This window comes from Tympanuchus pallidicinctus, unplaced genomic scaffold (assembly GCF_026119805.1).
Source record: "Tympanuchus pallidicinctus isolate F22 unplaced genomic scaffold, pur_lepc_1.0 scaffold15, whole genome shotgun sequence".
NCBI lineage: Eukaryota > Metazoa > Chordata > Aves > Galliformes > Phasianidae > Tympanuchus > Tympanuchus pallidicinctus.
In genome coordinates this window covers 531,956-546,686 of record NW_026294669.1, presented here as the reverse complement: position 1 = coordinate 546,686, position 14,731 = coordinate 531,956, and the positions used below count along the sequence as shown (strand labels likewise).

The following is a 14,731-nucleotide window of genomic DNA, read 5'->3' as shown; positions in this document are numbered from 1 at the left end:
TTCATGGAGAACAGGAAGGAGTGCTTTCAGAGAGATGGAGTTCTTAAAAATCCATCATGGGACAGTGGAGGAAGTAGCAGCCAGACATTCTGGCTAATGAAGAGAAGAAAGAAGGAGCGGAACGCCCAGAAGACATTCGCTCCTCTCCTGCTACTTCTCTTCTTGCTTCCCACCACAGCTCCCTCTGTACCACCCAACCCCAGCACTCCCCAGCCAGCTGCTTCAAAAACCCCCTGTTTGCAGAGGATGCCCTGATTCACCCAACCCCCTACTCTCCTCTTTGCTGTCAGATCCCATGCAGACAGTGAAAAGAAATATGATCACTGTATTAAAAACATGATAGCACAAAAACATTAACATGAAAAAATACATACCTTTAATTGAATTTTTCTGGATGCCATTTTTTCTGCTGCAGTGAGTTCACATAGACGTTTGTAGTCAATGGGTTTGTACTTCTGACTGCAAAGCATTCTCATAGGATTCACCAGATTTTCTAGTTATCACATAAAACATTTACAACCATGTCAAATTCTCAAGAAATATTTTAAGTATGAGCCAAAAAATGAAAGCATTATGCATAGAAATTAGAGACAGCACAATAAAAACATTAGAAGTTTTCATAACAGAGATTTGTAGGTGCTGAATAGGAATCTGATATAAACATAAGCTAGATAAGATAGAAGCAGTAAGAAACGTTAACCATTTGTCTTTTCATAAGTAGTAAAAGCAGTTATTTTTTTCTATGTGTACTAAAAGAATAATTCACTTCAAATAGAGTTTACTGGAATTTCAGTAACTTCTAACACAGAAATATTTAGGCTTCAATATAGGCATAATTATTACACCAACTGGAATACCACCTCAACATGTATTGTCTTGTACGAATTGATTAATAGGATTTTTTTTGAAAGAAAAGCTCTATAAATCAATACTTGAATGCAAACTGGGTCAGTCTCAGACACTCTTGTCATCAAATCTCCAGCCACAAGAACAGCAAAACTTTCCTACAGAACTTCCTTAAAAAAAGCAAGGAAAGCATTCTGCTCAGCTCCTGTCACACTGGCGTGGTTCAGAATGCCCACCTTCTACCCATATCCCTATCCGATTTCTCTATCCCCATCACTATTTGAAAGGTTGTCTCAGTACTGAAAGTCTGTTGTCCAAAAACCCAGAGGAGGCAGCTGAGCTGAAAAAGCATTTGATAAAGCTTAATCAAGCTGGTCTTTCACCACGCAGTGAAGTTAACTCGCGCTTCTCCCTTCAAGAGATCTCACAGAGGGAAAATTTCTTCCATTTTATCCTTCCTGTAATCCTTGTATGAACAACTCTTTTCCCCTGGTTTTTAGTCCTGTAGGAAGCATTGTTCATCTACTGTCTTTTGTTCCCTTAGATCCAGATTTGAAATCCTCTTCCCTAAGTTAGCAAGATTCTACATGAACACTTTTTCCCTGCTTTTGAGATTGGTTACAACTTTGTCCATCAGAGATTGTGTAGACTAGGTATTAGGAAGAAATTCTTTACTGTGAGGGTGACACAGAACAGGCTGCCCCCTGAGGCTGTGGATGTTCCCTCCCTGGAAGCATTCAAGGCCAGGCTGCATGGGGCTGTGAGCAGCCTGGGCTGCAGGGAGGTGTTCATGCCTGCAGCAGAGGTTGGAACGACGTGATCTCATATGTCCCTTCTGACCAAAGCTTCTGACCCAAATGATTTGTGATTCTGTGTACCATCATTTTGCATTCAAAGAAGGAAAATTTAGCAGACCAACCCTTTGAACAAGTACACATTCAGTTCTTCCTCTTAAGCCTGTTAATTCTTCACTACTGCTCCTGAACCTTTAAATCACTGCCAGTCTGCAGTCATTTCAAGTAGCAGCATTGGTGTCCACTCTCAGAAGCAGCAGGACACAGCAAGAGCCTCAGAGCATTTCCATAACGTAGCTAATTAAGGCTCTCTGCAGGCATTTCACCTGGGAGATAAGCCAGGTTTGCAATTTCATCCTGTCATACCCATCCGAAATGAATCAGTAACTGCTGTTATCAGTAACTGATACTAACTACTCTCAGGAGTCGTTAAATACAGCATAAATGGTAAAGATCTCATGATCTCAGAAATACACAGTAGTGTGATCTTCTGCCTTCCAGCATTCCTGAACCTCACTTAATTCCAGGGTAGCCTACTATGGTGCGAGTAAGTGTCAGAACAAAGCTGGGACAGCCACCTTCCAGAGGAAATTACAACCCGCCTCTCCCCCTGCAGTGCCTGTTACAGCTGCTGCTGTTCTCATGCCACTGCTGACCTTCACCTGCTGACAGTGTCACCTTCTGATCAGGAATCAGAAGTTATTCTGAAATCATTTCGCTAGCATGAAGCTCTCACGCCAATTGTTCCAAATTGTGGTACAGATATCCAGGGTGAGGAACCCACCTGGGTGTCACGGTCAAAATTGCAATAGCCTGACCAGTATTCCTTGGCCTATAACAGCACTGTCATTCTCCTTAAGCCACTCGATGAAATTACAGCTTGGTGTCCCTGTTTAACAGCTGCCATTTACCATCAGCTTCTGAAACCCTGCTTTCTGTATGCCAGCTTTATTCCTCAGTGAGGTGTATCAAGGATAAGGGTGTGATCAAAAAAACAAACACATCTTTTTTGTTCTCTTTCTTTCTCATGATATTAAATGAGTGAAAAGGGTAGACAGCAAAAAGAATGGAAGAACAGGAAGGACATACTGATATAGGGGAAGCAACAGAGCTCAGTGCAGAAAGTGAGGAAAGGAGAAGGAGACACCCCACTGGATGAACAGAAAAGAAACTGGAATGTTATTTAAAAAAAAGAAAAAAAGAAAAAAAGCCCTGTTTCTTTTTTAGTCTGACCATGGAGAAGTGCATCAGAGAAACACATAAAGGTTACACTTGGTGGTGCTCCTTCACATCTGCAAGAATCAGAAGGGATGGAAGGCAGGGTCAATTCCCAAATCTCTCACCCCATGTCATTCACTTTTGCCTTTGCTTTTGATATGTTTTTTGCTTTGCCTTGTACATCTGAACCTTATGAATCTCCACTCGCAATCTTTATCAGCTTCTTTTACTGAGGACCTTCCTCTTTGAGGATATTTCTGAAGGCAATTAAATCTATTCATGTACAATTAACTCCAAAACGAGGTTGCTAGCATATCAGATGAAAACTTTACATTTAATATGTTCTGTGTTGGATGTGCCTTCCGTCTTACAAATATAAAGATTCCTTTATGTACCTAATATGTACATATACATCCAAAAATACATACATACACATCCACATTAGTGAAAAATACTAAGCTAACATTTTTTCACAATTCTCTGTAATAAATATTGGCTAAACCTGAGATACAATTTTAACAGTGAACAAAAATACTTCAACATTTGCCCAGGTAATGTAAGGCTCAGCACTCAGACCTTCAGTAATTTCATGTGTAAGCTGGGAATTTTCATAGAATCAGAGGATGAGGTTTTCCTTCCCATTTTTTTTTTTTTTGGGGGGGGGGTATCTTTAATAGTGAAACTTGCCATTAAATATCACTATAAACTTTTTTTCCCATTCATCAGTAAGCACGCCATGGCTCAAAGCTGTATTTCTAGAGCACTGCAGAAGGACCCCATATAAAATCCTAAGGCAAGTCCTGAAAGCTATCTCACAACCCTCCTCCAAGCCTCTCCGAAGGATTCGCATTTGCTACATGCCCTACAGAAAATCTGACAGATTGACCCCACTCTTTGTGGAAACATATTTTGCATTAGACATCAAAATACTGGAGCAGCTTCCATACATCACAGTTAAATCACATACTGCATAAACTGTTCTATTTTTACAATTGAATTTATACTCGACAGTGTGCATACCAACATCACCAATCCTCTGAGCTGCAGACATTGTTCTGTGGTCTGCTTCACTTCTTTCTACGTGTTGTTCAGCATCTGGTGAGAAACAAACATGTCTTGAGAACACCAGCACTGAGGGTGCTAAAAATACACATACAATAAACACACATTGATTTCCAAGAGGAGAGCACATATCAGAGTGAATATGTAATTAGAAATTACACAAGTTCATCTTCCATTTTAAGAAAGATTTCACTTTTTTTGCTATCGTTCAAAAAATCTCTCATGTTATTTAGGGAGCAGCTGAGAAATGGAAACCAAACTGTGATTCATTTGATGGATCTGTGACACTGTTACCAAGTAGATCACTCATCCTTCATGCTTTTTGAAATGTCTCTGTCCTACTGGTCCAAATGGAAGATTGCTTTTTGAGCTGCTCTTTGATTTTTAGAAATGAAGCCTGAAAGGCCTCTCTGATTTTGTACTTACATACTATAGTTTATATCTAGATCTCTTTGAACTCCTTCAAGAGCCTCTGCATTAACACCTGCCAATCCAACCCAGCTGTTTCAGTAATACTGGCTTAATTCTTCATACGCAGTGAGGACAGACAATGTACATCAAGGGTCTACAGCACGCAGGGATCAGCCTCGCATTTACACTGCAGTCATAGAATCACCAAAGTTGGAAAAGGCTTCCAAGGCCATCGAGTCCAACCGTAAATAATGACATCTACAATGCAGTTAAAAAACAAACAGAATCACAGAATCACAGAATCACCCGGGTTGGAAGGGACCTCAAGGATCATGTAGTTCCAACCCCCCTGCCTAGCAGGGCCAACTTTGATGTCCTAAAAGTGTGTCTCCACTTCAGTTAGGCACTATCACCTATCACCTATCACCGCAGCAGAAGAGAAAGTCTGCCCCAAACTCTCCCCCTCACTCCCAGCTTCACCTCACCGTTGCTTCCTAGACACAAATTCCACCTAATGTGGTGCAGCTTTGGCACGTGCTGCTCCTGCAGCAAGTAGCCGCACAGTAAATAGCAGACCAGCAAAGTCTGTTCACCTGTGTTTTGTGGAGTTATTTTTCTGCTGTTCTAGCAAGTTGAATCAGCTTATCCACACAAATTCCGAGGATGGCCCAACGCATAAAAAGAAAGGCAGAGAAGAGCAGCAGAAGCAATTGAGAGGGAATGACTCTGACAGAGAGCTATTAATTTCAGTCTACCCAAACTCTGCCACTGCAACCAAAGATACTTAGTATTGTATGTTCCTGCGAGCTATATTTCTTCCTGACAACATTCTGCATTGCAGAATCATCAAAAACAGCTTAAGTGTAAAAACCTGACCGAGATGGACAAGTTTCATTGAACGAAGTACCATTATCACTGCAAAAAAAAAACAAAAAAAAAAGCAAATGCAGTTGAAACTAAGCCACAACTGCACACAGTCATTCCTGTGTCTCCAAGCCACTGTTTGATATTCATACTGTATTTTAGTTAACGATGAAAGTTAGAAAGCAAAGAAAAATCACGGCTATCAGGTGCTGTACAAAGAATATTGGATGATGGCAGCAAGTAGATAATAGCGAATGCTCACTGATGGCATGACATTTCCCAGTGCTTCTCAGTGCATATTCTTCTATGTTATTTAAGTGAGAGAAACCCTGCCTTGCACTGAACCAAAATCCACAAGTCTAAACGTCATCTACCTTTACTCAAGAGCAACCACATTAACAAGAAAGGGACCTTTCCAAATTTGTTCAGGAAGAAATTGGCAGTATCGGTGGGTCAGGAGCTGCTCTGAAGGCCAACATCTGATCACAGGGGCTGAAATTGAAGGAGAAAATATGATAATACATTTGGGAGTTTGTTCTTATTATAAAACATTTAAAATGTTTATTTTACAGTCTAGTAGTCACTTGCAAACAAATTCACGGTGCTATCCCAAAGTCTGCACACTGCTCAAGGGAAAAAGAAAGAAAAGAATTAGCATATTCATTTTGTTGGTCCCATTTTCTCTCCTTAAAGCAATTGCTTGGGTTTAACCTGTAACCATGTAACAAGGCCAAATTCATCCAGCCAAAGGAGTAATTCTGCCTAGAAGAAGCTGCTTTGTTTGGCCTTTTTGTGATGGTAATGTTTTATGGCCGTAACAACCTGTTTCTGCATAATTCTCCGTCTGCACATATACTTCAGTTGGAATTGATTTTTTTTTTTAATCAAATCCATTCTATATGTAAATTCTCTACTTAGAGACTTGCAGAACAGTACAGAATGAGAGTTACACCCTTACTTAGTATGTCAAGACACACAAAGTTGAAATGTCTCTTCTTTCCCCTCTAAAACAAAATACATTTTTCTGCTGCTTCTTAAAAAGGTCAGCTATGCACAGAATAGCCTTTACTTCTTGGAAGAATCAGCAGAAATACAACTGGGACAAGAAATACTTAATCACCAGCTATCACAACCCCAGCCTCATTCAGGGAGATGCTCAGCAGTTATTACCATCACCTACAGACATTGCTCCTGACATGACAGCATGGTAAAACTGCCCCAGGCCTCTTCCAACAGCACCAGACACATGCTGCATCGGTTGAGGCCAAGAAAAGAAGAGCAAGAGCCAACCAAATGATTCTGTGTGGCTGTGACCACTGTCAGCAGAGCCACCCAAGCTCTGCCCAGCAGCACACTGGGCAATGTCTCTTCAGGGATTTGCATGCTGTGGTTAATATTTACACAGTAGTTTTCATCTCCCTTGCCAGAGATAACAGCAAGGATACCATATTCAGAGATTCTGCAAGCAGAAACACATTTCTCTCTATTGGACACAGCACAGACTGCAAGTGCCTTGTGGAACAATTCTGACTTCTCAGACTTGTACCAGCCCAGCATAATGCATACACAAAGGCATGGGTTAGTTCTAACTGCAGAGTGAGACACCAAAATTCCTTACAAAGTTCTAGTCAAACTGAGAGATCTGTAACAAAGCAGGATGGCTTTTCTTTGCTCTCTCTATTCTTGGCACCTCGATTTCCCATGCTGATGTTAGAGGGAATCAGTACCTCCAAGGGTTCTCCAGCTGGGCTGTTTGCACAGGGTTCTGAGAAGCACTGAGCGCCCAGCAGAGCTGCACAGCCGTACCTGTGTGTGCAGCAGTGACCCAGCAGAGGCAGGGCACGCCAGCACTGCGCACAGCACATGGAGCAGTGCCAGCTGCCCGAGGGAATCCCTGCCGAGTGAATGAGCTGTGCAGCTTCAGAGAGCAGAAAGCTCACTTCCATTTTTGTGCTTACAAGCATAAGCCGTGGACAGTGATAAGTAGCAGAAATATTGTCTACTTCCTCTTGCATTTCCACTCCAGTTCACAAAAGGCAGTGCAAGAATTCAAAGGATATTAATTGCATTTCAGTACACGTGACAGTGTCCTTAAGCACTCTCCTCCCTTCGCTCTTGAGGAGACCATAAGAATTTGTTCAGTTCACAACCTTAAAAAAGTAGTTCCCACTGTGATCCTGCTTCACTACATTCTATGACCTGTTAGCACTTCTAGCTGTGGAGTCTGCATGCAAAGGGGAACAGGGCTGGGTATATTCTCATCGTAATGATAATCTCACCAAGACTGAATTTACTGTGCACCTAGAAATGACAAATATATTTAATAACTGCGGGTTAATTCTTGGAGCACTCACTCAAGGCCTACCCTGCAGCCTTGTCTAACTTGCAGGTGAAATCTGTAGCAACTACTACAGCTTATTATCTAGAATTTGTGTTTCATGGTGAAAATGACTAATTTTAAAGTTTTGCAGCTGCTTGAGCAGAGATAGTGAGCTAGATCTAGCAAGTAAACTATTCCTGATATCTCATCTGCCTCCTTTTTTTTCGTATACTTGTTTTTGAACCTAAAGAAATTTCAGAGTGAAAGCCTCAGTTTTGGTAAGACTGCAGCGCTTCAGAAATCTGTTCATCTGTACAGCAGAGTAACTTCAATTCACACACTTCTTCTGTAAAGAAAAGCTATTTGGTACGTAGTACAGCTTGGAACAACGGTAACTTCACTGTGCAGCAAGCTGTCCTGCTTTTCGAGTCATTGTATATTTTCTCTGGAATAGGTTTGTTTCTGTGGCCTTTTTCAGCAGTTTATTAATGCCTGTTAAACACAGCTGGGATCAAGCACACTATCCAGAAACTTGGTCAGTCCTTTCAGTCTGTACATCTGAAGGGATAACGTGGATAACGTCCTCTGGCTGCTGTCAGGCAGTGCCTACCACTCAAACATCCTAAACCAAGGTGAGATGTCGTGTCACTTGAGCATTCAATCCAGAACACTTTACCCAATCCTTCACACTCAAAAAACCGAAGAGAACAGAAATCCACCTGTGTTGCCTTTCTTGGCTCTGCCCCATGCTGGTTGCAGCACAGAGCAGAGCAGCTCCAGCAGTGCCCTGGGACAGCAGCATGGCTGAGTGCCCCCAGTGCCCCCAGTGCCCCCAGTGCCCCGTAAGGCTCTGACCAACAGCTCGGCCGTGCCACGTGCTGCTCGCTGATCCTGGCCCGTACCTACACAACTGTTATTGCTTTCCCAGACAGCATCTGTGTCAGGTGAGTGTCCTTCCAGGACGTGGCTGGGTGACTGCCTGGTGATAGCACTGCTCCAGCACGTGGAGCCAGCCGTGCCGGATGGCTGTGCTCCCCCATCACAGACACAAGCTCCAGTCCCAGCCAGCAGGCAGCAGAAGCCAGGACCTTCCTCCTCCTCAGCTTGCAGTCTACAAGGTGCTCCAGAGCTTACAGTGGGGGGAGACTTTGTCTCCAAAAAGTTTAGACACGATGAGGTCTTAGCTCAGGCTTGTTTTTAGCATCAAGGGCAGACTGAAAGCAGCAGCTCAGAAACCTGAGGGCACTGAGCAGACACAGAGCTACGCCCTATGCAGGTGAAGATCACCTTCTACAAAGTATCTCCTCAGTGACAAACCCCACCACAAGGAATGCTGTCCCTTTCAGAAAGTAACAGTGGATCCTGGTAACCTCAGCGGTGCACAGCTACCTCTCCGGATTTATTTATTTATCCCTTTGACAAACATTCCAGCTCTTCCTTCAGCTAACAACTTTCTGTTCAGCAAAATCTCACACACTCCCATTAGCTTTTGTCCTTTTGGTCAGAATGTAGGGGAGTACGCCTGAGGGAACTGATCCAAAAAAATAAAATAAACCAAAACCCCACAGCAATCTGGCCATTTTTCTGCAATTTTAAGGCTACTGTATTCTGTTATTACTTACTATTAAGTAAGAACAAATTCTCTCGCAACCTCTTCTGCAATCATGTCATACGTTTCTATTTGATCTCAGACTGTCAACTGAAATCATTTTCTGATTCCACAGATTGGATGTTCTGACTGCTACAAAATGGAAAATAAGTATGTTGAGATGGTTTTGGCAAGGGCGGGATCTGTTCAAACCCATGTTTAATCTTCGGTAACTAGAGAATGTAGCAAGGAGAATTACATAAGCACTGCAAGTTACATTTATTTCTGCTGTAATGCTGATGTTTTTAAAACCTCTTCAATGCTATGAAAGTCCGTCTAAGCCTTGATTCAGGCACCACACTTTCAGGCTTTGTTCTAACTTCAATACAGCCTCCAGGATGGAAGCCTCGATGCATCTTAGAAACAAAAAGTACAAAAGAAGAAAGAGGCATTGAACAGAAGCCATCGCTACATAGAGAACTGTTCCCCCAGCCTGCTAAATCAGCCATGTCTACAAGCGGCCGTGACTAAACCTTTTAGTGACAGTGAGAAGCACAGGGCACACCAGTCGTCCTTTTCTGCTCCTGCAGATAAGTCGGTGCTTCACTGCAGCTCAGAACTCTCCAAGGTAATACCAATATGTCTTCTTAAAAGGATTATGCCTCCAATTTCACTAAACGTTTAAGAATGTTCTTATCTTAATGTAAGTACTTGTGCTTCAAGCACATGACTTAAGCATATTCTTCAATGGGAATGCCAAACATGAAGGCAAGATCCTGTTCCCTTTCATTTAAATAGAAATTAAACTCCACAAGTGTTAGTCAGCACTTCTGCAGCAAGCCAAGCCTGCACAGCTGGCCAATGAGGCTGTCACACATCACAGCTTCTGGTGCTTCTTCCTCAGCGAAGGTCCCAATTCCACAAGCATGAGACTTCACAAAGAACTGAGCTACTAACTTCAAAGGAGTCTGGATCTCCCTGCCTCCGTTCAACACATCGTTTACATACAAAAGTCTTTGCAGATTCAGGTGATGCCATCATTTTTCCTTCTTGGCTAAAGTGATGCTAATTGACAGAAGAGTAAAATTATTGTGGGGGTGGCATTTAGTGGTCTGGACATGCTATTTAAAATTAAACTTTTAAGCAGGTTTTAAATCAGATGTATTATAAATGTAAAATCAATAATATGAAGCCGTATCACCTCTACACAAAAGGCAATTTAACAGCAGAATCACTGACAGTTTAATAGGTGCATTTTGGGGAAACAAGGGTTTCTTAATTTTGCAACAGCAGGTGTTGGCAGTTCAAGTAAATCACTACTGACGTACACAGTTAAAAATAAAAACCAGAAATGAACCACTGACTCCATTGAAAAATGTTAGGAATGAATAGCAGCTTTGATTACAGGAGCAGGACAGATGTTTCCTGACAAACTCAGGAGAAAACAAACATTCAAGTCCCTCCATGTCAGTGCTCTCACTTTCTAATGTCTAGACATCTCTTAAAATCTAGGGGGAAAAAAAACGCCAAACCTCCCACTAAATATTAGAAGGAAATATTAATTTCTTGGCTTTTGCATGTTTCCATCCAAAGGAAAGGAATATTGACATGCAGGTGTTTGAACGCTCTGATCCTCAGCATTGTTAGCAAAAAGAGGCAGAAAAGTCACTCACTGCACAGGATGGAGTAAAAACTAAAAATAACCCCCTTTAATCAGACCCATTTCCTCCTACCAGCAAACTGAGTGCTGAAAACCCGTTCACAACATTTTGATCTCAAAGAACTTGCAGCACTCGGTCCTCCACCAAAAGTAACACACCATAATACTTTCATCATTCAGTGTCAAAACAGCTGATAGAGAAATCCCATAGATGGATTATCAATCAAACCGTCGTTCCTTCATGAAAGGACTGCGGAGCTGTTTGAAACAGTCAAGTGTTAGAACCTTTATGCTCCCAGAAGTGACACAGTCCTCTTCGTCCGACATAACTTCGTTATTTCCTCATTAAGTAAATGTTAATCCAGAATATGAAGATCAGTTTGAGGAGCGCTTTGGGCAATCAGCCTGTGGGAAGACTGTGACGCTGCAAGGGAGCAGAACAGAAGCGAAACAAAACCTTTCTGGACAGCCATACGTGAAAGAGGACTTCTATTTCCCTCTTGTATCTTCAAATGTTTTAATTAGCAAACCCAAGATAAAATGAAGAAAATTTCACGTAGAAAAAAAAAAATGTTTTCAGTGCAACAACGATGTAAAAGAAAGGAAACCAAATGTCTGGCAGTGGAGAAAGGACATAAGAAGGTAGGAAATGGAGTCACCCATGCCTGCCAGGCAGCCACGAGCCGAGGGACCCAGCTGCCATGTGGCTGTGCTGCTCTGTGCAAACACGGACAGGCCATCTGCACTGACCAAGGGCAGCATTTAAAGTTAGCCAGCTGCAGGCAGCACACCTGTCCATATCAAAGCATAATTGAAATTAAGAGCATTACCTCCATGTGTAGCATTAAAAATATTACAAATTAAACCATATGCTGTGACACATTTATTTAAAGCCTCGCTGGAAGAAGCAAGTGAATTTATCCATCACAGCAGCCTATAATTTCCTCCATTATTTAAGCAGCAACAAACGTACAGTAAAATTGACCCTTAATTAGCAGACTTGCAAAGCATGTCTGCTCATTCACTACCATAGGTGGAAAGGAGCATATTTGCAATGGTGCATAGAACAGCATAATACTATGCTGCTCTGGCATCCTTCCTATAAAAAACGTGGATCTACATTACTCATTTAACATAACAGAGCTTAAAACGATGTTACAGAAAACTGCAGTGGAATCAGCATTCCCTGCATTACAGCACAGCATCTCCGTGTTGCCTGACACTTTTTTTCTGCTAGTGGAAAACAAAGTCTGAGGCATTCCAAGGTGAGAGATACTAGGGGAACAAAATATTGCAATTTCATGATCTCTTCAGGCTCATCAGTTTTGGAAAAAGAGCATTTCAGCCACCCACACAAAACTGATTCTGTCTTATTTTTCTCTTAAACCAGAAAACTTTTGAGTCATATAAACACAGATAGCAGACACAGCAGAGAAGCCCTAAGAAAAGCAGCCTTCTTACTTAGGGTTTCTTTGCTTAAGAGCACTAATGAAATGATGCTCCTGGCTCAAAATTTAACCTTCTAAACACTAAAGTGAGCCAAGTAAACCCTTCTCATGCTTTTATGTCACAAGGACATTTAACTTTGTGATTAAAAACAAAATCAATTCCCTTGGCAAGCTAAAATATGCATTACCTCTCTAACAGGTGGCTCCCAGAACTAGACAAGGCACAGCACTTCAAAGTGAATCTGTAAGAAAACACGGCATAGTTCCTTATTTCCACACTTATGATCCATACAGATCACTCCAAACTGTAGAAGAAAAAAATGTCAGTTTGTTTATTTGTAAAAGCTTTGGTGCCATTCTCCTTCCTAAAGACTTAGGTTTACTCTTGAGGACTCTGCTCTGCAAGGCTATGGCCGTCCTGGTCAGGATCCAAAGGACCACACAGCTGCATGTATAACCTTAAACATACCAAAACAAGGAGTTTAGTAAAGTCTGAATTGGTATCACACGTTCTTGATACTACACAAATATACAACAGGAAGTAAAAGAACATTTTTCTAAGGGAACTAGAATACATTTGAAATAACCAACCAACCTAAGGCTGCATGAAATAACCAGGAAGAAAGGTCTTACAGGACTAATAGCATTATTATATCCAGAGGTAGCAGAGATATCTTTCTGAAGAGAAGCCCAAAGCTGTGAAGTTTTAGAAAAGAAGCATCTCTTTTGTACAGATTTTGTAGAAGAAAGGGATGGCTTAATGAGAAAAGAAAACACGTTACTTTAGCAACATAGAATGAAAGACTGGGGTGAGAGCTGCCAGTGCTTCAGAGCAATGTTCCATCTTCAGCAACACAGGGCCAATGGGAAAAGGATGCTATTTCACAGGCAGGGATAGCTGGAGAGCTGGGCTTAAAGGAGCTGCAGCAGAACTCTGAGTACCATCACATTTACCTTGCCATCTGATACTGAAATAAATCAATACCAAGTAATAGCAGAAATTCAGCAGAAGACACCTGATGTCACCCAGAGTGTGCAGAAGTCATCAATCCACTGAGAAAGAAATCGTTTACTGATCACTGAGTATAAATTTCTGCACGGGGATCTGGACTGCTGTCATCAGATCACAGCCCCACTGATCACCAGCTAAGCCCACTGATTCCATTTTGTTTCCAACAATTAGAAAGATACAGAGTCACACACAAAGATATTTTTCTGAAAGCCTCTTATTTCAACACTTAGAAAAGCAGAGTCCATAAACAAAAGCCTTCTTGCTTATGTATTTTCTTTGTTGTCTTGGTAAGGCTGCCTGAATTCCAGTTTGAAATTCTGCGTTCCTAGATTGATGAGAAAGATTACGGTTTGGCAACTTTCCCAAGTTTTTTTCCAGTCCACAAATAAAGCCCAGCACGGTTTTGTCCCGTAGGAACTGCGAATTATCCCAGCAGGCCTTCACCTATCCTTGAACAGATTTTGGTGCTTGCACCCTCCAGAGTTTCTGTGGCATTTGTGTCAGTGCTGGTGGCTTTGTTTTGTTGGCTGGGGGTTTTGGTTTTGGTCTTGATTTCTTAAAAATATGTTGCTAGTTTCCACAGATAATGCTTACAGGCTTAGAACATGAAAACCCACCAAACAGTGACTGCTAATCCTTTTTTTCTTTATTGGGCATTCCCACAGCTTATTCTCACATTCCCTCCCCATATCGCCCACTCAGCTGCTGCTGAGCTGCCCGGTTTCGTCAGATGCAGCAACACGCAGGAGCAGCCCTGATTTATAGATGTCCCTGTGGTGCAGCACACTGTACCCTCCACATTGCCAAATGAGCACTCACCGTTTCACCCTATAAACCAGGACAATATATTGATATGGACACCTTTTGTTTTGCCAAAGAAAGGTTACTTTTCTTAAACTCAGCAACTGAGTTTATATTGCTGTCCAGCAAGCTGTTATTCCTCAAACCTCAGTTCTGCTGGCAGAGATGCTCAGGGCAGCCCATTTCACATCACTGCCAGAAGATAAGGTCCCCCATCCACTCTACACATGGCTAGTTGCCCACTGCTTCAGTGTGGGCACTGAAGGCCAGAACAGCGAGCTGGACGAGGACATTGATACAACTGAAAAAGAAGCCATGTTGTGGAGAGTTTGGGGAAAACTGGATCAATTTTCCAACCTAGCTGACTGCACAGCTGTGCAATCATGCTTGCTGGCACAATGAAAGCTAGAGAGATAACATGACAGGATAGCACTTCCCCTTTCCATCACACCTAGGCTTCACCCAGACTGAAGAGGCTGTGCCTTGAGAAGCTTAATGATATGACGAGTGCTTGAAGCACCAGGTATGAACTTCTGATTCTAGACCCTGCAAAACCATGGAAATAGAAGAAGAAGAAAAAAGGAAATGCAAATAACTTGGTGTCATCCAAACAGCTTTCCTCATTTACTTGTTTTTAAACGGAGAAGGAGAAATCCATACCAAAGACAGAGCAATGATGTGATATGTCTCCATACAAGACTACATAT

The 14,731-nt window shown here is 42.0% G+C and overlaps 1 protein-coding gene across 1 annotated transcript in view; it reads right to left on the bottom strand.

The window, feature by feature from the left end:
* The window catches only part of CCDC148 (coiled-coil domain containing 148), a 32,600-nt gene extending 32,114 nt beyond the window's left edge, over positions 1-486 (bottom strand). The window contains exon 1 of the mRNA XM_052676071.1: positions 375-486. Within this exon, the coding sequence (XP_052532031.1) occupies positions 375-476 (102 nt within the window). The 5' untranslated portion in view covers positions 477-486. The remainder of the gene's footprint in view (positions 1-374) is intronic.
* Between the last annotated feature and the right edge of the window lie 14,245 nt (positions 487-14,731).